The 26196-nt window shown below is 39.4% G+C and overlaps 1 protein-coding gene across 7 annotated transcripts in view; it reads left to right on the forward strand.

Annotated features, from left to right (window-relative positions):
• Window positions 1–2159: 2159 nt before the first annotated feature.
• Window positions 2160–26196, forward strand: part of PPP1R21 (protein phosphatase 1 regulatory subunit 21) — a 29032-nt gene continuing 4995 nt past the window's right edge. The window contains exons 1-20 of one of the 7 annotated variants that reach the window (XM_052677283.1): window positions 2198–2330; window positions 4406–4495; window positions 4972–5026; window positions 5144–5212; window positions 5590–5736; window positions 6836–6937; window positions 7588–7752; window positions 7848–7906; window positions 10323–10417; window positions 12463–12515; window positions 14622–14771; window positions 18630–18731; window positions 18805–18893; window positions 19574–19710; window positions 19834–19926; window positions 21646–21773; window positions 22096–22248; window positions 23020–23112; window positions 24063–24296; window positions 25635–25670. In XM_052677283.1, the coding sequence (XP_052533243.1) occupies window positions 4491–4495; window positions 4972–5026; window positions 5144–5212; window positions 5590–5736; window positions 6836–6937; window positions 7588–7752; window positions 7848–7906; window positions 10323–10417; window positions 12463–12515; window positions 14622–14771; window positions 18630–18731; window positions 18805–18893; window positions 19574–19710; window positions 19834–19926; window positions 21646–21773; window positions 22096–22248; window positions 23020–23112; window positions 24063–24296; window positions 25635–25670 (1965 nt within the window). In that variant the 5' untranslated portion in view covers window positions 2198–2330; window positions 4406–4490. Of the gene's footprint in view, window positions 2331–4405; window positions 4525–4966; window positions 5061–5143; window positions 5213–5589; window positions 5737–6835; window positions 6938–7587; window positions 7753–7847; window positions 7907–10322; window positions 10418–12462; window positions 12516–14621; window positions 14772–18629; window positions 18732–18804; window positions 18894–19573; window positions 19711–19833; window positions 19927–21645; window positions 21774–22095; window positions 22249–23019; window positions 23113–24062; window positions 24297–25599; window positions 25671–26196 lie in introns of all 7 variants that reach the window. The other 6 variants (XM_052677292.1, XM_052677315.1, XM_052677264.1 and 3 more) reach the window with 6 other exon arrangements.

A 26196-nucleotide genomic window follows, 5' to 3' on the forward strand; every position in this document is an offset into this window, starting at 1 on the left:
AAATAAACTTTCTGTTACATACATGGTTGAGGAACTTTGACTTGACCTTTTTACCAAGTACCACCACAGAACAGTGATAAATTACACTATATGCTGCTAGCACTATTCTCATGCATGATCTATGAGAAGCTGATTAGGAGACGTTGCATTTTTGAAATACACGAGGCCAGCCTGGTGCTCAAAATGCATTGAAGTAGACCTGTTTCTGATGAGCCTAAAAATCTCAAGTCAGCTCTCAGCTTTACAGCCTTTCAGCAGTAAGACCACCTATCTTTTGATCCACTCAATCTGCTCGTGTTATAAGAAACTGGTATTACCTCCTATGACAAAGACCCTATATGACAGAACGTATGTTTGGATCTTGCTATTCTACATGGATGCCGTCGATATCAAGTCCATGTTCCCCCACCAATCAGTCACTGCAGCAGTCAGTGGGGAAGCAATTCACTCAGCTACAGCTACACACCCTATGTCCATCAGCTCTCTTTCCCAGCTTTCAGCTGTGAAACCTCTCTGTCAGCATTCACTGCATCAGTGGTAAAGAGAAAATTCTATCACAAAAGCATCTTTGAACTCATCACAAAATGGGAGTGCCACATTTTGCAACATATGCTCAAAGCATTTCAATCTAACATTTCATGAAAGATACATCCTAGAAAATCAAACCTGAAAATACAGACTTAGCATTAGTTGTAAAGGTTTTCAATAATTCACCAGTATAACATTTACCACACTGAGCTGTTAGAAGATGTGCCAGGTGAAGTGGGCTGTGATTAACCCCTGTATGCTGAATAGCAATTACAGTGTGCTTCCAAGTACTTTGTTAGGAACTTCAGTACGGAATACAAAATGGAGTAGTAGTGTAATATGAGTCTACTATTAAATGTTAGAGATTATTTACTCCTGTAAAGCTATTTGAGCTCTTGTGGTCAGTCAGAACAGCAGCAAATCACTGGGGTGAATAGTGATGTCTTTTGCTTTTGCCCTCTTTTAGACTTCCTAAAAACATGCAGTCTCTGTTCGTGGCAATACAGATCAGTGACATGTCCTCCAACACACGGATTCCTGCGGAGATACAAACATATTTACTAAGCTGAGCACCATGCCCTATTCAGTGCTTGACAACACTGCTCCTGTGATGAGAAAAACAGCAGCACACACCATCACAGCTTCAAGGCTGAAGAGAAGGACCCATTGTGGGCGACTACTTCCCTCTAAAAGGAAGCAAATAGAAAAGAAGGTATGAAAATGGTCACTTAGCACTGCTAGCACTGCCTACTGCTGAAGGACTATGAAGACACCACGTTAGAATTCAGTGGAAAATAATGATTCCATTGAAATTACACAAAAATAATGAATTGCTTTTACATGTCCATCCTTAACTAGGCAGCCCTTTACCTGCACATCACCAGGCGCTCACAGCACGCTGGTGTAGCACCATTTTTTGCCTTACTATTTCTTTTCCTTGCACACCTGTCCTCAGGCATTTTCGAAACCAGAACTCTCTCATAAAGAGATGTCTGGCATAACTAAGCACGCCGGCTGTGATGCAGAGCGCCGATGGCGTACATGCATCTCAACAAACGCCAAATGTAAGGATAAACGTGGCTCTGAAACAAAGGGACCTACGAGATGGCACAAAAGGGCTCCGGGGAATCACAGGCTGCCAAGACTGAAAATGGACTCTGAGACCGCGGGCTGCGAGCAAACTGCTCGCACTGCAGCAGTCGGCCACCCTTCCCTTCTCAGCGTCTGACCCACAGGATGACCCAAGCGCCAGGTAGATCCAACAGCCCGGACAGCCATACGGGCAGGCGGCCGCCGGCTCGTGCCCGGGGCTCCCCCTAGCGCCAGCCGTGCCTTAGCCGGACCGCCGCCCCACCCGGGCGAGCGGCAGCGCTGCAGCGCCCCGCACCGGGCTACGCCAAAATGGCGCCCGCGCCGCCTCAAGGCCCCCGCCCGACCTCCTGCGCTCGCGTTGCGCAGGGCCCGGCGGCCGTTGCTATGACAACGGCGGCCGCTGGGACCGCCTCCCCGGGGTCGCGCGACCCAACCCGCCTTCCCGCCCGCCTCCGTGCCGCCATCTTGGAAATTGCGTCAAGATGGTGGCGCCGGCGACTTAAGCTCCGCCCTCAGCCCCCGCGGGAACGAGGCGGTGTGGTGACGTCATCGCGCCGCCGCCGCACGAACCCGGAAGTGCGTCTTTCTCTGGTGGGCGTGCGGGGTCGGCGGCTGCGTTAGCGCCGGTGCGGCCGTGCCGGGGCGGGGGGATGGCGGCCACCGCGGAGCTGCAGGGGAAGTACCAGAAGCTGGCTCAGGAATACTCCAAGGTACCGGGAGCCTTTCCGCGAGCATTCCAGCCGCTCCCCTCGCGGCCGCTGCTTGCCGCCGCCTAACGGCTGTTCCTGTGGGGGGCCGGGGGCCCTTCCTCGCGCAGCCCCGGTGCTGCCCGGCGCTCTCCCGCCGGCTACTGCTTGTGCGGGTCGAGGTGACGGGGGTGCCGAAGATCGCCTGTTTGTGAGGAGAGGGCAGGCTGGGGTGTGGGTTTGCAGACGCGGGCGGAGCGCGGTGGTGCCGCCTGCCGGCTGGTCAGACCTCGGGGAGGAGAGGTGGCATCGTCTGCAAAGCATGTATGGGACAAGCAGGTGGTTCTGCAGCGCTGAGGAGGCGAGCTGAGTCGTGCTTTCCCTTGGCTTTTCACTTCGTAGTCAGGTGTGAGGCTTAGCCGTCTTCTTGAGTGTGTGTCTGTGCTGCTCTTACCTGCAGCTGAGTTTGCTCAGACTGGTGGATGTGGATGTCAGGGGCAGTCGGGGTGCTCACAGGGGTGTTGCAGCCTCTTGGTGATGAGGATGCTTGACTTCACATCTGTCCTACCCCTGTTCCCATCCTTCTGCAGCTGTCTGAGGTGACTGACTGCTTCTTGTTTCTTATGCTGCTTGCAGAAGTGTTCGCAAAGTCCCTGGATAAAGTGCTTTTTTTTTTTTCCAGTGCATTTGAAATGATTTCCTGGATGGTGGGAGTTGTGGTTAATCCAAAGCTCTTCTCTCTGTTTGTTCACTGAAAAGAAGATGAAACTTTGGTTTTGAATATCAGAGTTTTTCTACAACATTGAGAAAGAAAGTCAGCACTTAATTTTCATATGCCTCTACATCAAAAGGAGCTTGGTACAAGACACTGACTGCATTTGACACTTTTCTCAAGATTACAGAATAACACATTAAATACTATTCTTGGAACTGCTGTAAATGACTGTACTGAGTCTAAATTATTCACAGATAGATATGTGTTTCTTAAACTCACCTTGTGGGAACACTTAAGGAAACTGAACTGATTTTAGGGTTTTGTCTGTCACAGCTGTTGTCTGTTCATATTTCTTGTTGCTTTCTAAAGTGGTTCTGCTGTACCTTGGACATTAAATATGGCTCGGGATAAGGTAACTGAGGGACTTTGCTGCTTAATTCCTTTGCTGTGTGGACCTTCTGACTGTAGCTTTGGAATATTTCAGCTACTGGATCCACTCTTCTAAAATCGCATTGTCCAGAAGTGTTCTTTTAACTTTGTCTTGCAGCTGTCAGCCTGCAATGTTCCACTGGATCTCTGTGGGAACTATTTTTTTTTATTCCCATTCCTTTTTTTGCTGAACAGCCCCAGAACACTGTGGGATCAGCTTTCCAGGTAACTCATTTCATGCAAGTAATCAGTTGGAGAGTTGGTGGCTTGTTGTGTGCAGGTGGAAAAGGAGAGTAGGTCTGTAAAGCTATGTGTCTGTTCTCTGATTATGGTGTAAAAGCCAGGGAATGGGGCAGACAAGAGCTCAATAGATTCACAAAGTGATAACAGAAGTATCTGGCAAAGGATAATTTTCCCTCTCTGTTCAGAGCAGTCCAGAAGAAGGATCTGTGTTCTCAAACTTTTCTTCCCTTTGAGTTACAGCTTCTTGCTCTCTCACACAGCCCTAATTGAAGCAGTAGTTGGAGAGCTTTCAATCTGTGACAGCCTTTGGTGGATTGCACTTCAGCGTAGTTAACTTGATGCAGCACAGTTGAGCGAGTTCATTCTGTTTCATTTCTGCATCTCACATGTTGCTGCCTTAGTGGCTGTGTCAGAAAGAGGAATTGAAAGCTACTGCATTGCTTCTTCTTGCTGGGACACCTTGTGCTTGGAAGTCTCTGGTGCTCTTGCGAGTTTCTTTTCTTACCTTTGTGATGCCCTAGCAACACATTGGGAATACTGAAGGGTGAAAGCCTGTGTTTAGTGATGTCAATTGGGTTTTGACCTTCTGAAGTATATTCAGTCATCAGAGAAGGTGTGCTGTTGCTGATTCACATTGAATCTTGCCTTATATGCTTCTGCCAGAGGTGTTCCCAAGGACTATACAAACCCCTTTAATTTGTATCTGTAACAGCTGGACTAAAACATATCAAATGAATACAATCTACCATTGAAGAAAGAAACCAGGATTCAAGCAATCATCAAGAAATGGGAAGCTGATGCTGTTGGTATCCTTACTGCCACAGGGTAGAGGTACTCCGTGAAGTGACTGGGAAAGAGTCTTCTTGAGTGTTATATTTCACCTCAGTGATTTGTAGCTCGGATAAGAAAGTCTGAGAGGACTTCTTGTATGCTTTGTTATATTTTCTTCAGCTGTTTGTTGAGCTGATCTCTGGATTATTTGCTGCTGCGTATGGTAATATGAATTTTTCCTTAAAGTATAGCTTAGCTCTTCTTGAAAGAGATTTTAACTGTTTATTCTGAGTTTCTCTTAATGTCATAGACAGCTATGGGGAGAAGAAGGAAGAGGCAGAAGTAGCAATGAATCCAAGCAAGGATTGTGACTTTTCCTTAGCTGTTTACAGTTCTTGAAACCTTAACTGTATCTTAGTAACTAATCTTCATGATAGTAAGTATTTTATTCTATTTGACTCAGGAATTTCAGCTGGTAAAATAACATCGTGTTTCTTGTCAGTTCAGGATACAAATTTGGTGCAGCTTTTCTGCCTGGAACTACTTTCTTGAACAGAATGTTGTAAGAAGTGTGCACATGTAGTGCTGTCATGAAAGTATATGATGTTTTATGCACATTCTAGTGAGAGGCTTTTGTTTGGTTGTCCTGCATAGTTAGTGGCATCTCTTTATTTTTCAGCTTCGAGCTCAGAACCAAGTACTGAAAAAGGGGGTTGTGGATGAGCAAGCAAACTCTGCATCTCTGAAGGTAATATCCAAAAACTGCTCATGTCAAATGTATTCAGCTGTGGCAAAATAGGAGAATGGAAGGTTTTTTGAACTTGGCATTATGAAGAGAAAAATAAAGATATTAGCTTAGTAAGAACTTCTGTTCTGTGGCTGCTGTGTTCATTGTTTTCTGCAGGTGCTGGTATTGTGAAAGCAGAAGGTTGCTTCTTAATGGTTAATTTGTAGAATTAAATATCTACTTGAGAATGATCTGCAGGCAGCTAAAGGAAGTAGAATGTTTTTTACTTGTCACGGTTCAAATATGAAAGAAAGACTATTTTTAATAAGTTCTTTTGATGCTTTTTTATTAAAATAACGTGTTTTTTTTTTTTTTAATTGGACTTCTTCATCACCAAGGAGCAATTGAAGATGAAGGACCAATCCCTGAGAAAATTGCAACAAGAAATGGACAGCCTGACCTTTCGAAATCAGCAGCTTGCCAAACGGGTGGAGTTACTTCAAGATGAACTTTCGTTAAGTGAAACTAGGGGCAAGAAGAACAAGGTATGTGCTCATCTCTTTGGGTATCCCTCAAAATGTGCGATATCAGCTCTGAAGACTGATGCTGAAGAAATCACTCAACTTATTAATGATATGCTCATCTTCCTTTCTTTTCCCTTGATTGAGAAGTGTAGTGCCTCTACTTATGTTATTAACCACAGTGGACTCTTCAAAATGCAGTTTGGTCCTTTTCTTATTTCAAGTTGTGATACCTACAGCTTCTCTAGACATTTCCAAATTTGGAAGGATCTCAGCCTGGCTTGAAGAGCTTTGTGAGCCATCACCACTGACTTTTTTCCTTTTGTGTTCAACTGCCAGAATACCTAGTTCTGTATTATTGTAAGGTGTCTTTATATTAAATGGAATGTATCTAAAAGGTAGTTTTACCTGTTGGGTCTCTCTGAGTATGTTCTATTGAATATAAGTATACAAAATTCCACGTCATCCTTATGATTCTTGCTGATGGGGGATGAAGTAGATTGCATCTAGATCTATTTAGATTGTTTCTGATGGATGATTTGTGTCAGACTGCAGCCCTTTTAAAAAGAGGGGAACATATGCCTGTGTTTCAGGTGTCCTACTTCGTAGTCTTTGTGCTCTCCTGTGCTTCTTTGCACTATTTAATGGCAGAGTGTAGAGTGCTTCCTGTGGTTGTTCCTCATCTTTCATATGACCAGGCCAACTTAAACATGGATGCTTGATGGGGGAAATGTGCCTTATATGTAGATCCTGGAACTAAGGAAGCATAGACTTTAATGTTACTGACTGCTTGGAATCATGCGAGATTCAAGTAATGTCCTGAACCTGCTATGGAAGCCGTTTCATGAGAGTGAATGTAAAGTCTGTGTAGAGGCTTCCTGAGTCGTCACTAAATGAGCATTCTACTTCAGTACAGTAAAAACAGCATGAAGGAAAAAGTGCTGCTTTGAAGCTAATGCTGTGTGCAGTATTGCGTGGCGTTAGAGGTGTTTGTTTCGGTGGAATACACATTCATGTGCTTCTGTTGGCAATCGGTGATTGCAATGCATTTTCAGACACCTGAGATTGTGCTTTGGGATACCCCACATACCTGGGGATGATGCATGCATCTGTTTTCCTTTAGAAAAGTGCAGAATCTTCATCTCAGTTGAGTCAAGAGCAGAAAAGTGTCTTCAATGAGGATCTTCAGAAGAAGATAGAAGAGAATGAACGACTGCATATACTTGTGAGTAAGACTTCAGTCTTTTTTTAGTTGATAAAACTAGTCACACAAACAATGATGAAGGGAGTAAAACAGCACCTAAAAATGTAGTGTGCTTAGGCATATCCTTGCATACACAATAGTAGATTAGATCCGACTGTATTGCTTATAAATATTTTCCCCTGTCAAACAAGAAAGTGTCTTGAACTTCACGTTCTGAAGACCATGTGTGAAATTTCATATAATGATGTTTTTCTCACTTAAATTAGCTGTCACTAAAAGGTGAAAATCTGCTGGAAGTACTCATGTGGCTCATATTGCTTTGGAAACTTCTAGATTCACGTACAGTTTTGGAGCTGCTTTGAAGCTTCATGTATTTTCTGCAAATTGCCATTGTTGAGTCAAGAATACATTTCACTTTGTTTTAAAAATGTGAGCAGAAAACCTTGTGGTTCAAGTTTAATTTCTCAAAATTCCACCAGAAAGATTTTAAGTGTTTGATATTGCAGATCTTTTGGTAAGCAGAAAGTACTTGGATCCTGAATAGTTTTTTTCTGTAAAGAACAACGTAGAATTTCTGCTTGTACTTGTTTTGAAACTGAATGTCAGTGTAACTCAGAACTAGATTCTGCAGTGAATGAAACTTATGCAAGGTTCTTCTTTTCTTGCTGTAGTACTTTGAAGCAGATGAGCAGCATAAACGTTTAGAAGCAGAGCTGAGAACTAAACTGGAAGTTCTGGAAACTGATGCTGCCCAGCATCAAGCTGTAGTGGACAGCTTAACAAGGAAATACACAGACACCATTGAAAAGCTGCAGAATGATAAATCCAAATTGGAAGTAAGGAGCTTTTCTGTTATGTGACGAGTTTAAAAAGTATTGAAATGTTTTGCTCTGTCAGTAATTACATTGTGAGATTATCTTCTTGCATAAAGATCAAGTCTCAGACACTAGAAAGAGAAGCTAAGGACTGTAGGCTTCGAACCGAAGAATGGTAAGTGTTCTTATTTAATATAACAACAACTTGCTTTGAAAGATTGACTTGATTACTTCTAAAGAGTGATAATGTTGAAAAAAAAAAATAAAAAATTGATAAATAGAAAATACAAGGCAACAGCATATCATCAAGGTGGTGCAGGTTTGACCTCTTCATTCTGTGTGTGTCTAGACAAGCAGATCCAGAGCAGCACTTGATAAACGATTTTGTCTGCTGGAATGCTTTAGGTAGCCGTGAAGTAGATGAGTGCTTGTGATTGAACACTATAAACTGTAAAGGGGCTACTGAACTTGCATGAAACTAAGATAGGAGTTTTTAAAAGCTGCACGTGAGGGTGGGGGGAACAAACAACAACAACAAAAAGCCTCAGGAAACTTATGTAAGATACAAAGGCAACCAACTAAGGAGCTTTAAGAATTCCCTCTTGTTCTACCCACTTTCCCCCTCCGTTGCCTCCTGAACAGTAGCTTTTTTTTCAGGTAGAACATTCAGCTGGAATGTTTGGAGGTGGGTTTTGTTTTTTTTTTTTTTTTTTTGTGTGTGTGTGTGTGTGTGTGTGTGTGTGTGTTTTTTGGCTCAAGGATTCTGTTGCTAGTTTAGAATAGTCTTACTGTATTGAAGACAAGTTGTAGAAAATGGGGAATTAAATTGCGGGCTGGGTCAAGTTAGGGTGTATTTCTCTGAAGTTCCTTATTGTGATGCATTTAGAAAACAAAATTGCCTTGTAGATCCTTATTGAGATGGATAAAATGCACAGTAATGCTCAGTGGACAGATGAAAAACTTCCATGCAATAGTAATCTTGGAAGTGTATGTGTTATTTTGGCAGGTATAAGGATAGTTGAATTCTACGAACTCTGATTAAACAATCATTGTGAATTCACCTGTGACTTTAAAAGATGATGAAAGCTGTGTATTACTGCAGCTTGTTTGCAGTTTTGGGGGATTATTTTAAGAGAAGTTGAAAAAAAAGAAAAGCGTTATCCTAATCTACTTTTAATTTTAAACATATCTGTTGTGTCTGACTGGGTAATTAATGTTATTGTAAGAAATTGTCCCTACTCTTTATGAAGGGAGACTCATGAGAATAAAGCCTGATACTGAGTGATTTCAGCCATTATGTCCAGTGCTCAACAGATCATTATTTTAATATTCCTTCATGGAAGCACTGATCTTATATTTTCCCCAGCTTTTTAGTGGAAGGGATCCATTTTCCTTTGAGATCCAAGCTTTGTCCTAGAAAGGAGAGGGATATAATACTTGACAGTGTGCATGCCTAGGAAATTAGAGGGCAAAATGTGAAGCAAAACTTACCAAGTAAATTATAAGCTATTCCTTTTTATTATAAGAGGGAAACATCTGTACTTCTGCAATCTGAGTTTTTCTGTCATGCTTAATGCTACCGTATTTCATATTATACAGTTTCTATGCAGTTTTGGGTCTGTTCTTCAATAAAGATCTTTGTTAATGTGCATGGACTCCTTACTGGATAGTTTCTCCATATATTGCTTGTCTATTTGGATTCTTCTTTGTCAGTCCTGGTAAAATTCAAAGTATTTCAATGTTTTATCAAAAGAAAAAGCAAACTATTGCTTTGACACCTTCCTCCTACCCTCCAATATATGTGCAGGGGTTCTAGATGTCAAACTGGAAACAAAACATGAAGATTTTGAGGGCCTAAGCTGGGTAAGGTGTAGAATTTTGGTTTGGAAAAATAAACACTCAGTAATCTTTGTATATAATGCTGGAGTAGTTTACTGTTCATCTCTGTCCTAGAGATATTAATAGTCATAATAACTCAGATTTGCCTCTGTATGCAATCAGATTCAAGTGAAGCAGATCTAAGGAAAAATTGCTTCAGAATGTATCAGAACAATTTGCAAGATCTTGGGAGAACAAGTGCTGTGGTAAAAATGCTTAAATAGGGGGCTTTGAAAAGCTCTCAAGATACTTCTAATGATGATGTGGTGATTTACTGAATTGTCAGCATTTCACTGCTTGTATGTTGAATTACTGTATCAAGTATGTGTTAGCTAACATGGAGGCCCTTTTGCATTCCCATTCAAATTTCAGTAGGAAATAACATTTTTATACAACACGCAGTAACTGTGGGACTGGATAATAATGTGAAGATCAACTTTAAAGTAACTTGAGAATGGAATTTGGGATCTACAGCGTTTTGTTGCATCTTTCAATGTGTTTGTTAATGATTAAAATACATTCACGTATTGTAAATGTGACACAAAGGAGAAGGGATGACTGTAACTCTCCTCTTCCTGACATCAGAGAGAGACGTGTCCTGTGCACTCAAGGGTTGCTTAGGGTGAGCTAAGCTGGTGGTGAAACAGGTTAACTTTTAAAGTTTTACAGTGTATATGTGGTGCTTTTTTCTGTGTTTTTGTTCTGTTATTTAGTCAGCAGCAGTTAAAGAATCTTCAAGCAGCTTTGGGCAGTCGACTGGAAGAATCTCTATGCATAATCAATGAAAAAGTACCTTTTAATGACACAAGTACGTATTGCCTTGGTGTGTGTTTTTTAGCCCTCTTTACTTTGGGGTGTTCATCTGGAGGAAATGCACTGTAAGAATTAAAATGCATTATATGTAAGAAAAGTTGGGCATCTAAACAGGTACCTGGTGCTAGTTGTACTTTGTATTCCTAAAGCTCCCTTCCAACCCAAACCATTCTGTGATGACATTCATCTTTTTGTTTAGTGATCTTAAAGTATCAAGTGTTATATATATATAGAATGAAAACTGAAACTTTAAAAGGCTTTCCAGTAACTTGCTGCTTGTGTTGCGTAGTGTTGACAGTATTGTGAAAGATGAAAGTTTCTCCACTTGTTCAGGTTTTCATTTGAAAGGGTGTTACTGTAGATTGTATTTAAAATCCTGTTAAACCAAAGATAAGCTAGTAGCAATGGAAATATATTAAGTAAGGATCTGTGCTTTGTGGGAAGTCTGTCACATTTCTCACCTCTGATTAGAAAACACTCAGATTACTACTTACTCATCTTTTATCTTGGGCTCACTCATATTTCCAAGGAAAAGATACTTTGATTTTTTTGAACAGGAACTTTTGACCTGAAGGACTACTTTGGTACCAAAACCAATATGTGCAAGATGAGTGCTGGGTGCTGTTTTCAATAGCTTGAAAATCAGGTTGTGCTTAAGCATATGTCAGTCTCTACTATTTTGGCAGTGAGAGTAGGAGGATCTGGAATAGTGCAAAAGCTGGTTTTGGTAAGGTAGTTTGGAAAAGCAGAACTAGGCTGTTTGTTGTCTTTCTTATAGGTTTTACTGGTAGAAGCTTTTGCATTTTCGTGAGGTTCTAAGCTCTGTGAAAAATGTTCAAAATAGTCTTATGTTCTCTAGAAGCTAATCTGGCTGGGTGCTGCAGGGTGAGCCATCCAGGTTCTGTGCTGGCAATCCAGTGAGTCTTGGCTTGGGGGTGGAAAAAGTAAAGAAATAAACAGATCCTTCTCTTTAGAAAACATTGACCCTTGTACAGCATAATATGCGTAGATATCAGTGCTTTCAGTTGATATCCCTTTTTTTCCCCTTCATTCCTCTCACAAGTAGGGAGCTTTGCCTACTGTCTTCTTGTTTATGCTTCTCTGCCTGCTTTGGCTGATACCTACAGGTGGTTGTCCTTGTAGCAAGATCTTGGATGCAAGTAGTTTATCTGCTTACTCAACTGCCATGATCACATAGCACACTTTTGCTTGTGTAGAAAACATTGCAGGAATGGAAAGCTTTTAAGTGACAGAAGAATGAGAGAAAGTTAGGAAATGTTTGTTTGCTGTGGATTCCATTGTGAATAACAGGAAAAAAGAGTAAGAAGCTGTAAGTTTTCTTTTATGCCAATTTAAACTAAAATGGTGCTTATTGCATTTAATTGAGAATGGATCTGTTTCTCTTTAAGTGCTTAGGCTTTGTAAGCTGTTCATTGGGTACAAATATCCCTCTGCCTCTTTATAAGTGTGCTCATCTGTTATTTGACTAATCGTTCCAGGTGCTCTATAGCTAAACAAAGCCTGAAATGTATGGAGAGTAGATCTTATTCTAAATTATCAACAAATGATGTAGGTAGAGGAGCTTTTTAGAGCACACAAACAGTGGGAAGAATACACCAATCTTATTTAACAGTTGCTGGGATGTAACTGAAATTTGCAGATCTTAAATTTTGTGAGGATTTTTTAAAAAGACTGCTCACTCTTACATAGTAAAAATAAATAAATAATAATAATAAACTTCTTGCACAGAAGAGCAGTCTTAGGTTTCCTATCAAATTAGGGTTTTCAGGTAATTAAATCACTTTTAAAAGATGAACGTGGAAATACTTCCTCTCCACTTAGTCACAGTAACAATTCTCAAGTGGCAGTGATTAGTCCAACCTCATTAAATAAGTTCTTCCAGTTTCTTGTTATTACTTACATGAACTATAATGTTACTGCAATGAAATTTTCATTTAAATTGCTGTATACTGATAAATGTGTTTCTCTTATTAAAAAAAAGTGTCTTAATAAGTACACATCTCAATTTCTGCCCTGTAGGATCTAATCGGTACAATGCTCTCAATGTACCGTTGCACAACAGAAGATATCAGGTAAGCACTTCTTGGGACTTCATGTTTAAAGAAGTAACTTTCTACACAGGTATTGAATAAAACCTGCCATTTTAACAACCCAAGATGGCAGAAGATGGCCTGTCTCACTTGGCACTCCAAGAAAGCTTCTATCCACAAAGCCTCTGCACTTGTTAAAGCTGCTTTTCTCTTGGGTTATTAATACTTAACTGCTCATTTCACCCTGGCCTAGACCTAGTCCATTAACTCCCAGATGGTGATTGTTGTAGGTTTTAATTCACTTATACCTCCGTAGGAAGAGTGGTAAAAAGACTTAAGTATTTCTTCAGTAAAAGTTACATGGGATGTTATTTTTTACAGCACCAACATGCGTTGTTTATAATCTAACGTTTTATTTTTAAAGATGCTTTAGTTTAGAGGATTTAAACTTCTTGTTGAAAAACAGAAAGTTTTGTTACCTTAAATTCCATTTCATTGAAAGTCAGCTTCTTTAGTTGTGTTACTGGAGCTCCAAAGAATGTTTTGGTTTGTAAAATGCATGGTTGTACACTAGAATATTATTTTAGTTAATATTACTTGTCATTGCTTGTAATTCTTTCAGGGAATAAATCGTGTAATTTTGAGAACTCTGTGAGATGCATCTGCATTTTATGAAATGCTTCTAGACAAATCACTTTTTATTGCAGCCAAATTCCCCTTGATCATTTAAATATTAGTAAATTGATCATTTAAATATTAGTAAATGACTTCAAACAGTTTGAGTTCACTGCTGTAATATCACCAACTTCCTTCATCTTCCTTGGGAAGATGATTTGCTCTATATTCAAAAATGCACCACAGTACTGTGTGAATTCCAATATGTATTAGGGATTTAACTGGAGTAAATGAAGTTCTTTGTCAGTACTGACTGTGCTATCAATGAGGATGGACTCCATGATGCAGAGGTGGTTAGTCCAACTTATGTAGCTAGAATCTTTGAGGCAGTGCATTCACGTTTCTCTGTAAAAGGGTTTCAGATAGCTTCTTTCTCCTTTTCTTGGAGATATGTCTGTAAGTGATCTTGTTCCTCATAAGCCTGCATCGAGAAATGGCAACCTGCTGTACAGTTCTGTGATGGAAATGGTCTTAATTCAGCCTGTTGCTGAGTACCAGAAAAAAATCTGAATAACTGCATGGAGTTTATCCCTTTACAGTTGTGTGGTAGTCCTTTGTGAGAGAACTTCACATTTAATGGTCTGCAATTTTGAGAATGTTCTGGGACAGATTTTTATGACTGCCATTCTTTTGTAGAAGCGCTGGCTGCAGCATAAAAGACAGCAAAAAAACTATAATGGTCTGTTTTCCTTCCTTGCAAAACTAATTGACATACACAGACTGAGTATAATAACTGTTATTTGCCCTCTAAACCTGATCCACTGTTTAGATTCACATCATTTAAACTTCATTGAAGTATTACCAGCTCATCACCAAAGAATAATATGACACTGCAGACAAGAATGAATTATTCTATCTTTTACATCCACAGTAGAACATGGTTTTCTTCTTCACTGCCTTTGTGGGCTTTTTTTTTTTTTTTGGACTGCTCCATTTTGAATTTGTTTCTCAGATACCTTCCTGCTGCAGTAAAACTAAAGAACAGCCTAATGAGAGCAGCTCAGTTCTGTCCAGGTGGGAGAATTGAGTTCTTCTAAACAGGATAAGCATTCCTTTATCCCACTGTTTTTTCAGTACCTAGTTAAGCTCCCTTACAGCAAGTGGTTATAAACTTCTCAGTGTTGCCATGCTTACAGAACTGAGCTGTCATCAGTAATTAATCTATTGATCTTTAGAAGTCTGTCCTTATAGTAACTGCCATTGTTCTTGTGGCCCATAGTTTGAGTAGAGCAAAGTAGAGCAAAATCATCATTTGTTGTATGGAATACACTTTATCAGAGAAAAACATGCACTTCTAAATTGTGTTGTAGTATATTAAAAACGTTTAAGGAAAATTATAAATGATTGCTTTGCTGTTTTAGGTTGAACTAGAAGGAAAGAAGTCATAGCCTTTTTCTTGTATCTGAACATAGAATGTTTTTTGTATTTAAATAGGTTCATGTCATACAGTCATTTTTATAACTGTTTTCACAGCTCAAGTTGCGAGACCTTGCTGGCCAGGCATTGTCTTTTGTGCAAGAAATTGTAACAGCTCTTCTGAATTTTCATACGTATACTGAGCAGAAGGTCCAGATCTTTCCCATTGATTCTGCAACAGACACTATATCACCATTAAATCAGAAGGTAAAATTTTCTGATTACAGCTGTACGTATATTCAGTTATGTCGACTTTCATGAGTGAATAATCACAGATGGAAACTTCTGCCACCTTTACTGGAAGGTTGTAAATGTGTTCCTGAGAGGCAAGCTCTCTTGCATGGGAGGTCTTTTCTGCTGGGTGGATTGTCCATGTGCAAAGGGGTGGGTGCAAAGATTCCTTTCTCTCTATGCCTCTGTTAAAATAACACCATGGAGACCAGCAGCATGGTCATCAAATCTTAGTTTTGCTTTAGAAACGTTAAATGGAAGTGCATTGTTGAAGAGTTGAGCTGATTATTTAAATATTGCACTGCTACCTGGATGCTTGTCTTAGCTGGACAAGTAGTAGGAAAATGTACTGGGGTATGGAATATGTTGTAAAACACATATGGAATATGGTGTAACTACACCATGAAATAAACTGGATGTAAGCTAGGTTTATGAAGGAGACTGTTCACTTGTCAAATAATTTATTTTGGGCTGCCTGTGTGAAGAGCTCTCTTGTAAGTGTTCTGAAGCTTCAAGTCACTGAGCTGAGCGGTGCTGTCAATACATTAGAAAGAGAGGAAGCCACCCAGAGGGATCTGAACAGGCTGGAGAAGTGGGCCCATGAAAACCTAATGAGGTTCAATAATGCCAAGTGCAGGGTGCTGCACTTGGGTTGGGGCCATCCCAGGTTTTTATACAAACTGGGGGAAGATTCCTTGAGAGCAGCCCTGCGGAGAAGGACTTGGGGGTCCTGGTGGATGAGAAGCTGGACATGGGCCAGCAGTGTGCGCTTGCAGCCCAGCAGGCCAGCTGTGTTCTGGGCTGCATTTAAAAAGGGGTGGCCAGAGGGAGAGGGAGGTGATTGTCCCCATCTACTCTGCTCTTGTGAGGCCCCATCTGCAGTGCTGCATCCAGGCCTGGGGCCCCCAGTAAAGGAAGGGGGTAGAGCTCATGGAGGAGGAGGGCCACTGAGATGATCAGAGAGCTGGAGCACCTCTCCTGTGAGGAAAGATTGAGGGACCTAGACTTGTTTAGCTTGGAGAAGAGAAGGCTCTGGGAAGACCTCATTGTGGCCTTCCAGCACTTGAGGGAGCTTATAAACAGGAGGGGGAGCAGTTGTTTATGAGTGTGGATAGTGATAGGACAAGGGGGAATGGTTTTAAACTGAGACAGGGGAAATTTAGGTTAGATATTAGCAGGAAGTTTTTCACACAGAGGGTGGTGAAGTACTGGAACAGGCTGCCCAAGGAGGTTGTGGATGCTCCATCCCTGGAGGTATTCAAGGCCAGGCTGGATGTGGCTCTGGGCAGCCTGGTCTGCTGGTTGGCGACCCTGCACATAGCAGGGGGTTGAAATTAGATGACCATTGCGGTCCTTTTCAGGCCATTATGTGATTCTGCAATGACCTGAAGTACGTTGACATTGAGAAATCTGACCTGACTTCTTTCATAACTCAATGGGGTGACTTCATAGGGATATCTTCCAGAGTTCTCAAGTTGCATCTTTTGAGGTTTTATGTCATGAAGCACAGATGATAATTTTGTGCACAAATATTTGTGCAGGAGGTCCATGTATATATGCTTTGGAATAAAACTGCTTTAACATCTGAGTTGTTGACTAAGTAGCATCAGCAGATGAACATGCATTAAAGTTGCTAGATGACCCAGTGTTCTGTGATTTCAGCTTAGTAGTTTGTATGGCTCAGACTTTGAAGTCTTGTTCATCTCTTTCGTTGAATGGCTGTATAACACCTGTAGAAGCAAACGTAAACTGTGGCAAAACATTTCTGTTAAGGACTGTTCTGTGAAGGACCTTCATTAATCTCCTAACAGGCAACGAATATGCTTTTGTGGATATTTATCAGCTAGAGAAATCCTATTCAATTTACTTTCTCAATCCTTCTATGTATATAATAAAGAATAAGCTTTCCCAGAGGTTCAACATTGATCTTTGTTTGAGAATAGTATATTCTTGCTTCACTAATAATACTCTGAATGACACATCCTTTTTTTAAAAACTGTAGTTTTGTTATCTTCCAAGTTCTTTGGGGCAGAAACTGAGTCTCCTTGTTTATGTGGCCTAGTGTGGTGATTGCATTCCACAGACATAACTGGTGTTTGCTCTGGTCAGATAAATTGGCTTTCGTAGACATCATTTCTCATGTATGTTTTTGTCTTAATGTCCTAATCAGCAGTTCTTTGTTTTTCAGCAGATAAAAGTGCTTTCACACAGCTGAAAGGTGCAACTTATTCCCAACTCTGATTCTTCTCTCTGGATAGTTGTTTAGGTTTTGTCATCGTGAATTCTCTTGTAGCCTACCTTTCTTCTTGTATGTTTGTGACCTAAATGCTTTAGTGCATCCTACCTCACAGCTTTTGTGATGATTGCACAGCAACAAAGTCTACTTTGTCAGTCACTGAAGCTGCTGTTGCTCCTGTGTCTTCAATTAACACGCCTAGTTGCTTAGCAGATACTCTCAGTGTGGCCTTAGCTTCTGCGCCGAGTGCTTCAGAAGCCTTTCTAAAGGCAGAAAATGAAACAAGTATCATGCAGTGACTTAGCACACTTGCGCTGATCTGTTTTTCCCCAACTCCAGGTCTTGTCTGGCGTTTTCAAGCTATTTTCCCCACCAGACACTCAAAATAGATGTGGACAATTCCTTTCCAGGTTCAAGTATTCCTTTTCTCCTTAAGCATTGGATTGCTGGTTTCTGCTGGGGCTTCAGCATCTTGCCAGATAATTCCAGTCTTTTTCCTTGCAACACGAGGCAGGAGCTTTCTGCATGCTGCTCTTTTTTCCTTAGATTTAAGAACTGACCATAATTCCATCCAGATTTGTGCATGCATAAGAGCTTGGCATCTCTTCTTGTTAACACTGTGTTACTGCAGCATAATAATAATAATAAGAAAAATTTCTTGTACCCTGTTTGCCTGGGATCTTTACTTGCTGTTGTAGTATAAATAACTAAAGATGAAAGTATCTTTCTGTGGGGTGAATTGTGGTCGCCAGTATCGATTGCAGAAAAGGTTCTTTAGTGCTGTGATACGTATCTCTACATTGCTAAACTTTTTAAACCTGAGAGTACTGCCAGTGTTTATTTTGAAGAGGTTGAGTGAATACTTCTGTTCTGTGGCATACTTTGTTGGAGGATAAATTAGCTATAAAATTTATTTAAGCATATTTTAGGAAAGATGGGCAGTGCAATGAAGCCAGAGTTTCAGGATTTCTCTTAACTGTCACATTTGCTGACAGCAGCCTTTCCTACTTTGCTCAGTTACCCCTCCATCCTTTACACTGGCATAAGCATACTTTTGCCCACATGGAGGACTGGACTGAGAACATAAAATATATACATTTCTCTTGCTGTCAGTTCTAACTCAGTTCAGTTCTTCACTACTTTGCACAGCAGAACTGTTGAAATGTTTGTGCTGATTAATAGCACAAAGGCTGATAAAACAGTAGGTGAGAGGAAGGTGGCACAGCTTGTTTTGGTGACCTACTGAGTGCATGGACCTAGCCTTAATTTGATGTAGTTGAGCAAGTAACACAAAGTTTTTTACAGTCAAAAACCCAGGTGTACTGTGCATGACAGGTATAGGTAGATAAGGTGCTGTGACAGAGCAGTACATGAGAGGGGTTTGCCTGGATTTCCATTACTGTCTTTGCTTTCCCTCAAGGTGTATGTCTGTGTGTCATGTGGAGGAGGGGGCTGTACATCACTTAATTTTATTATTGATGTCTTGGGGATCATTTAAAGTGATAGATACTGTGTTCAAATTGACTTTTCTGTTGTTAAATATGAAACAGTTTGAGAGTCTTCAGCAAGCACCATCTCAAATATCTCTCTGTACTCAGTTCTCACAGTATCTTCATGAAAATGCTTTTTATGTTCGCCCTCTGGAGGAAGGAATGCTTCAGTTGTTTGAGAGTATTACAGAAGATACAGTGACAGTCCTGGTAAGATTTCTTACTTTTAGTATTAAAAAAGACTTTAACAGAGCAGAAATACTTACACTGTTTTTCTTTCCAGGAAACAGCTGTGAAATTGAAGGCCTTTTCAGAACATTTAGCTTCATACTTATGCTTTTTAAGAAAGATTCTTCCTTATCAGTTAAAAAGGTACTTTTTAAACTTGTTTAATAGATCACATTGAAGGGGCACTGTCAGATTTGCAACATTGACGATGTCTACAACTCAAATATTAACTCAAACCTTAAAGCACCTTAGATTAAAGGCAGAAATTTTCTTTGCATACTGTTTCTTGACCCTTTGTTATGCTTTTTTTTTTTTTTGCCTTTTTTTCCAGTGGGCATTAGAACTGAACCACTATATTTTAAAACTTCTCCCCTTGAAGATGTGGCTTTAATAAAAACTGTACAGACTTTAATGCTTAATTGTATTACTCAATAGTATTGATACTATGCAGATATTATACACTGGAACTGTTAATTTCTTGGGCCTGTCTGAAGATTTTGTTGATCTGCATGTGTAGCAAAACTGTTGGATGCACATCCCTTCTGTAGTGAAAATGTGTGCTCCTGAGTTGGTCAAAGGGAGGTACTTTGTCAGTGCAAAAGAAGACTTAGAAAGAGGATTTGGGTTAAGAAAAAGGCTTTTATAATTTCTTTGTAACTATGCTGTGTAACTCCAATAAGTTAGCCTTTCTAAAATAACCTCTTCATTGCTTCTTTGGAATGGCAATGTAGAAAGAACTACCTATCTATCCCCAAGATCCTGAAATTCTTATGTAAGAGATTTGCTCATTTGTGTTTTTGTGTGTTTAAAAATCATATTCCTAGTTTGGAAGAAGAGTGTGAGTCTTCTCTTTGCACAGCTGCTTTAAAAGCTAGAAATATGGAGCTACACAGAGACATGAAAAGGTTGACGGCGATCTTTGAGAAGCTACATACATACGTTAGTCTTCTTGCTTTACCAAGTAAGTGCCAGCTTGGGCTCAGTTGCTTTGAGGCTAGGAGAAACCGGTCTTAGATTTTTAGAGTTAATGTTTTCATTAATGATAGAGTTCTAACTTTTTTTTCCTTTTTCGTGGTACTTTTAGGTACGAAACCAGAAGGACTACTTAGAACAAATTACAGCTTGGTGTTTACAAACATTGCTGCAAGCCTTCATGCGTCTCATGACATCCTGAAAGGTGAGGCTACGTGAGTAGTAGTAGGTTTCAGTTTTCATCCTTAGTCTTTCAACACAGCAAACATCAACTTTCTCTGTTACAATGTTAAATGTGTGATACATAGTAAATCTGATCTGTTTTGCCTATATAGATTGACACCAAACCTGCTGAGTTTTTGTCACCCACAAATGTTTTATGGTACTCTGTTCTATTAGTTTAGTTCTTCTAAGTTTCTGGAAGATTAAACTGTGACACTCTAGACTATTTGTGAGCTGTTGCACCTTAGTTTCTGAACTGTATTGCTGTAATTAAACATATACAGAATGGAATGTTATGTGTATGCATTCCCTGTTTATATAATGTTGACCTGACACTATCATCAAAAGGGAAGTTTTCTTAGATTTCAAGTTGATTACACTTTTTTTTTTAAATATGATTGTATGACCAGAGATGATGAGGGAGTTGGTTTCAAAATTAAAACAGAACTTCTTCCTTCTAAATGACTGATTCTCCTTATGTATAAAGAATGTGGATATGTTGCATTTCTAATGAAGTACTGTTTGGTTAACACTCAAGGAGTTTTAAAGCAATAATGTGTCTATGTATCCTGTAACATCTGTTCCTGTGTCGCTGTTTTGGGGAGAGTAATTGCTGTAGTTGAACTGGTTTGGTACCAGTCAGCTGTAAACATTAAGGTCTCAATTTAAACAAGATACTTTGGTTTTTTTAATCTGTTAGTAATAATGCCAATAGTACTACCTAATTTTATAGAATCTTTGGTTTAACTAAATGATTACGTTAGAGATTTGTAGGTCAAACACAGTGAATTACTAAACCAGGCAGCACTGAGCATAGGTAAGTTTGATGTGTGCCTTCTGCCTCTTGTTATGGTTTCTCTAACATAACATCAGCGTAAGTTGTACTTAACAAAAGAAGTAAAGACTGAGAAAGTCTGAAGAAAAGTTCAGAACTCATTAGTTAGCAATGGAAACATTGCAACACCTCAGACTCCCGCGTAAGAGAATTATTGATCTGTAGTTTCTCTCTACCTTCCCTAACCCAAATGTAACTCCAATTCCTTAAGCTTGCATCAGGTTACAACTTGTGGTGATAAAGACCTGAGATTTCTCATTTTTGTACCTGTGAAACATTCACTTGTGAAACTAATGCTTCTTTGTAAATTACTTTCAGAAAGTTCTCTGTGTGGTGGTGGTGATGTTCTTTGTTTGTTCCCCCACCCTCAGAAGACAATTCTGTTAATTTTGCCTGAAAGAAATTTAGAATACCTCTTGCTGTGCTGTGTAGTTTTCGTAGCCTTCTAGATTTGGCCTTGGCAATTTTAATACCCTACCCTTTTAAGTTCTATAAGCTTTGGACTGATTGTTAGTAATGTTTAATGTCTGTCTCTAGTGTCCTGATATAAGTATGTGGAAGTGGAAAATATACTTTGGAACAAAGTGCGAGTTCAGTGGGAGCTTGTCTTCCCTGTTTAATTATGGTTTTTGGGACAGAGCACACTTAAATATGTCTCTTTCTTCTCCCTTCTGTGATACAATGTCTATTCTGATCATGAACAACCATCTATGGCAATCTATGGAATAACTAAGAGTACCCAGACTAAACATTTATTCAACTCAAGGAGGGTAGAAGTATTCAAATTTCAGTGTCACAAGCTGAAGTTGGAAATGATCACTTAAATAGACAAAAACATAAATGATATCAATGTTTTTATTTTTCTAGACATTTCCAAGCACTACAGTCAAAAAGCTACACTAGAACAAGATGTTCCAACTGCCACACAGAAGCTCATAACTACAAATGACTGTATTTTGTCCTCCATTTTGTCTTTAACAAATGGAATAGGCAAGGTAATGGAAACTTTGTCTAAATATAATGCCATAACTTGAGCATTTTCTTTCTTTAATAAAAAAGAATGATTTGAGAAATGTAAATGTGTCTTCAGTACTCCTACCTATATTCAGACTTATTCTAAGGTATTTTTGTGCTGTACATTAAAAACAATAGGTGATGATAGTAGGTACCTTGAAAAGGATGTTTTGCCTTAGTGACGTCTGAGCTTTGTGAAGTCCAGCTTCACTAAGTGCTTTTCCCTCACTTAAACATGTAACTGCTCTGACAACTCATTCTGTTCAGCTTAATTTAGAAAGTGACTTCTCTTGGTATGTCTAGATTGCTTCGTTCTTTAGCAACAACTTGGATCACTTCACTTCTTCGTTGAGCTATGGCCCAAAAGGAGGAACAGAGTTCATCAGCCCTCTTTCAGCAGAGTGTATGCTGCAGTACAAGAAAAAGGCAGTTGCCTATATGAAGACTCTGAAGAAGGTTTGTTCAGTTCATGTGCTTGCATAGAGATAATTAGCTTGCTCTTCAGTTGTAACAAAGAGAATACAAATCAATGGCTTCCAGTATTTGGAAAGCATTTTTCTCAATGAGAAAATAGAGAAATAGAGAAATAATGGTATTGAAGAAATCTGAGAGCATAGTTGCTCTCAGAACTGACAGTATGTGTTGGTTCTGCTGTTACCCATTTCCATGAGTAACTTCTGTATTGAGGAGGGTCCTGAGCTGATCTTTTTTACTGATTTAACCTGCCTCCCATGTTTGCCAAGAATGTGAATTGAGTGGCATCATTTTTATATTTGCATTCACTGAAGACAGTTGAGATCAAATGAAGAAGAAACCAGATGTTAGGAAATAAGTATGATAGAGAAAATATGCTGAACTAAAAGACTGAACATTACCAAATCTCCTGCAGTTCCTATTAAAATTAAAAACTAAGTTGTGATATAGGTGTACTTAAGGGTTATCATCGCTCCCCTTTGATGTTCTGATGTCTGTCAAGTGGACCTAAAGATACTTTTGATCACTAAGTAGCACATAGTTTTCTTAGCACCTTTTAATTAGGTGTGCATTTTGATGGAGAGTAGATGGATTTTTTTAAGTTGGAACTTTTTTCTACTGATGGTAAACACCTGGAGAAATGTTTTTCTTCCCTCTAGTAAAGTAACGAGGATAAGAAGAAAATAAATGTAGAACACTTATTCTGGTTTACTGTCAAACATTTTGATTTTTTTTTTTCCTATTCTTCTGCAGCCTTGTGCAGATTCAGTGCCTTATGAAGAAGCTTTGGCCAATCGCAGAGTCCTTCTGAGTTCCACAGAAAGTAGAGAAGGTCTCGCACAACAGGTATCCTCATATACATTTTACTAATACCTAGTAATGTATTTATAAAGGCAAAGTAGTATTCAGTCATCAATCTGTGTGTAGCTTTGTACATAAATAGAAATTCTGAGTCTTAAAATAAGACTCTAGATATCTTATTTACAGTTCTGGAAGTAAAAGAGTACAAACTGTTTTAATATTATGTACTGTTTTGAGTGGGTTTTCTTGGACTACGCAGAAGTTGTTTATAGCAACAACTTTCTTAGAGTATGTTAAATAGGTCTTATTCCCATCATTCTTTAAGTATGTGTTTGTTTTCTTTCTGGAAGGTGAGGCAAAGGGGGATTAAGTGGTGTTTAAAAGGCCTGTGCAGTCTGTCCATCTCTCAGTGAGACTGACTGATGTACTGATTAAAACTTAGCTATTAGCTTCAATGTTCTTGCTGTGCTTATGACCTTTAACTTCTACGGAAGAAAGACTTTGGTGTTTTTTGTAATAACCAATTCAGACCATATTAGTTGAGATGAGATGACTTCAAATAGAAATGTGTGGAGGGATAGGTTATATAATGTTCCTTAGCTTTCCTTACTTGGACAAGCTGGGGTTTTCTGTATGTGTCAGTGGAATGTCTGGGAAGGGAAGGATTGTGTTTCACTTGTGTGCCTGGCACCAGCATTGCTTTGTTATCTGCAAACATCTTTTAAACTTTCCTGTTTTTCTTCTAACCTCTGCCTGCTCTGATTTTCATCTAATTTGTCCTTGGCTCTTTGAGCAGTAACTGGTAACCCTTATTTCAGACTCATTGACTAGATGAGTCATTTGTGATACATGACCACACTTAAGCCTACAGATAGCAGCCTACTACTTACTAACTCACCTGTATAATAGTTTAAAATAGTACCGTCTTCAAACATCTCCTGGAGGGTATTTCTTCCTATGTTCAGTAAGATGCACTGTGAACTTCCATCCAAAAGGTCCAACAGAGTTTGGAGAAAATTGCAAAACTTGAACAAGAGAAAGAGCACTGGATGTTGGAGGCCCAGCTAGCAAAAATAAAACTGGAGAAGGAAAACCAAAAGCTGAAGAACTCTCTTAGTGGACAATTAGCTGAAACTGTACAAGAGTGTTCTGTTTTATCAAATATAGCTGAACAAAAGGAGGAAACCACAGAGAAGAGTCAGAGGGAACCTATCAAAAGTACAAGTCTGGTAAGTGACTTCTTACTTCAATGGAAAAAAACATGGCAGTTGACAACAGCACTACTTGATCAATGGAACGTTAATATTGAAAGTTTTTTGATGTTGAAATGCAGTCATGCTTAAGCTCCTGATTTGCAAAGCTGTTTGCTGATACTCTCCTCAGTGTTTGGAACTTGACTTCCGAGACTTTGTTCAGTATCTTGATATTAATAGAAACTTTTATGTAGTTCTGTACTTGATTGGCTGAGGGGGAAATAATAAGTGCTTGACTTGTTGACTCTTCTGACTACAGCTAGGAAGCCTTGTGAGGAGTATATATATCTTAGGTTGGCTCTGAGTTTCCAGGACTTCTTCCTTTGCAGGTGTGTGAAAGCAAACAGAAATAGGTGATAAGTATTCTTAAGTGGATTAAGAAAGAACAGGTCAGTGTAGTATAATTTAATTTGGACTTGAAGCCATTCAAGTTTCCAGTATTCACTGCATCATTAATTTTGCATAACTTTCCTGAGTTCTTAGAGCTTGGGTTCAACAGTGCTTTTGGATATGGCATATATTCTGTCTTGTCTTTGTATGTTGGTAAATAATAGCCCACAAAAATACTAACGAGTTGTTTTCATAGGATCATTTAGGTTGGAAAAGATTTGATCTTTAAGGTCATCATGGCCAACCAGTTTTGAAATAAACTGTCATGTTAAGTTTTGGAGTTTAATCCTTTAGGAGTTTAAGGAGAACATCTTTTTCTGGTTGGTGCTTCCCGTAACTGGTAGCTCAGTAAACCATGTGAACATTGCCCATAGACATAAATCTGTAGTCCTGTTTGGGTCAAGGAAAACATGTAAGAATGTCTTTGTAAAGGGCCAGATGTGAAACTTGTTATTCACATACATCTCAGCTGGAGTTTTGTGAGTATGTGAAACTGAGCTGCCAATAATTTATTAATCAAACTGCAGAGAAAAGAATTCAGAAGGTACTCAAGAAATGCAAGGTGGATTTCCTTGCTCTTGAAGCTGGGTAATTAAGAGACATCTCAATACATGGAAGCACTAATTTTCATGTGTGTATAATATAGGAGCTATAATCAGGTAAGCTAACTAGATCTTGTTTGATTTCATTGCTGTTACCCTGTAACCTCCTAACGTGTAGAAGGGATATTTCGTATTTGGAGAGTTGGTGTCGCCTTAAGATCTATTCAGGGCATTCATTGCACCACTCTTGCTTATGTTGCAGGTAGAGATGCTTAAACTTAATTCTAACTGTCACAAGAACTTGTTTTTGACTGAAGTCCTTTTATGACTGATGTCTGTTTTTGCAGTTTTCACTTCATGCATATTGTCTTCCTTGTTTTAGATTGGGATGTTGACTATAACTACTGATAACGAGAAGGTAATCTCTTTTAAATGTTATCAAAATGTATCTAGTAAAAATTTAAAACTCAGTGTTATTCTAAAGGTGTAATTAACTATTAAAAATAACAGTAGAATGACATAAGTCACTCAGGTAGTTTGTGTACTGTATTTTCAGGTTTCTAAAATGATATTTCTGTTAGTTTTTGTGTGTCTTTTAAATATTCTTCTGTGTCATGAATTGTAGCTGTTATTCGTGCTAGCAGTTTGGAGCAGTGCAAGCTCGTCCAGATCTGTGCTCTGTACCTGAAGGAGGGTCTTGCTTTTTGTATTTAGAAACCAGAAGTGGATTCAAAGCCTCAATTCTTAATCCCTGAGAAAGGGGTTGAGGCTGGGGACAGTGGAAGTTGCTGGCTCAAGTGCCCTGTATTTAACGCATAAGTACAGGCTATTCCAAACCAGAAGTTGTTCTCAAAGAAACATAGGAGCAGCTTAGACAAAATATCAACAACAAAACAAAAATATATCTTAAATGATCTTATAGAGCTTGCGACATTAGTTGTAGT

The sequence above is a fragment of the Tympanuchus pallidicinctus genome, unplaced genomic scaffold, assembly GCF_026119805.1.
Source record: "Tympanuchus pallidicinctus isolate F22 unplaced genomic scaffold, pur_lepc_1.0 scaffold1, whole genome shotgun sequence".
Taxonomy (NCBI): Eukaryota; Metazoa; Chordata; class Aves; order Galliformes; family Phasianidae; genus Tympanuchus; species Tympanuchus pallidicinctus.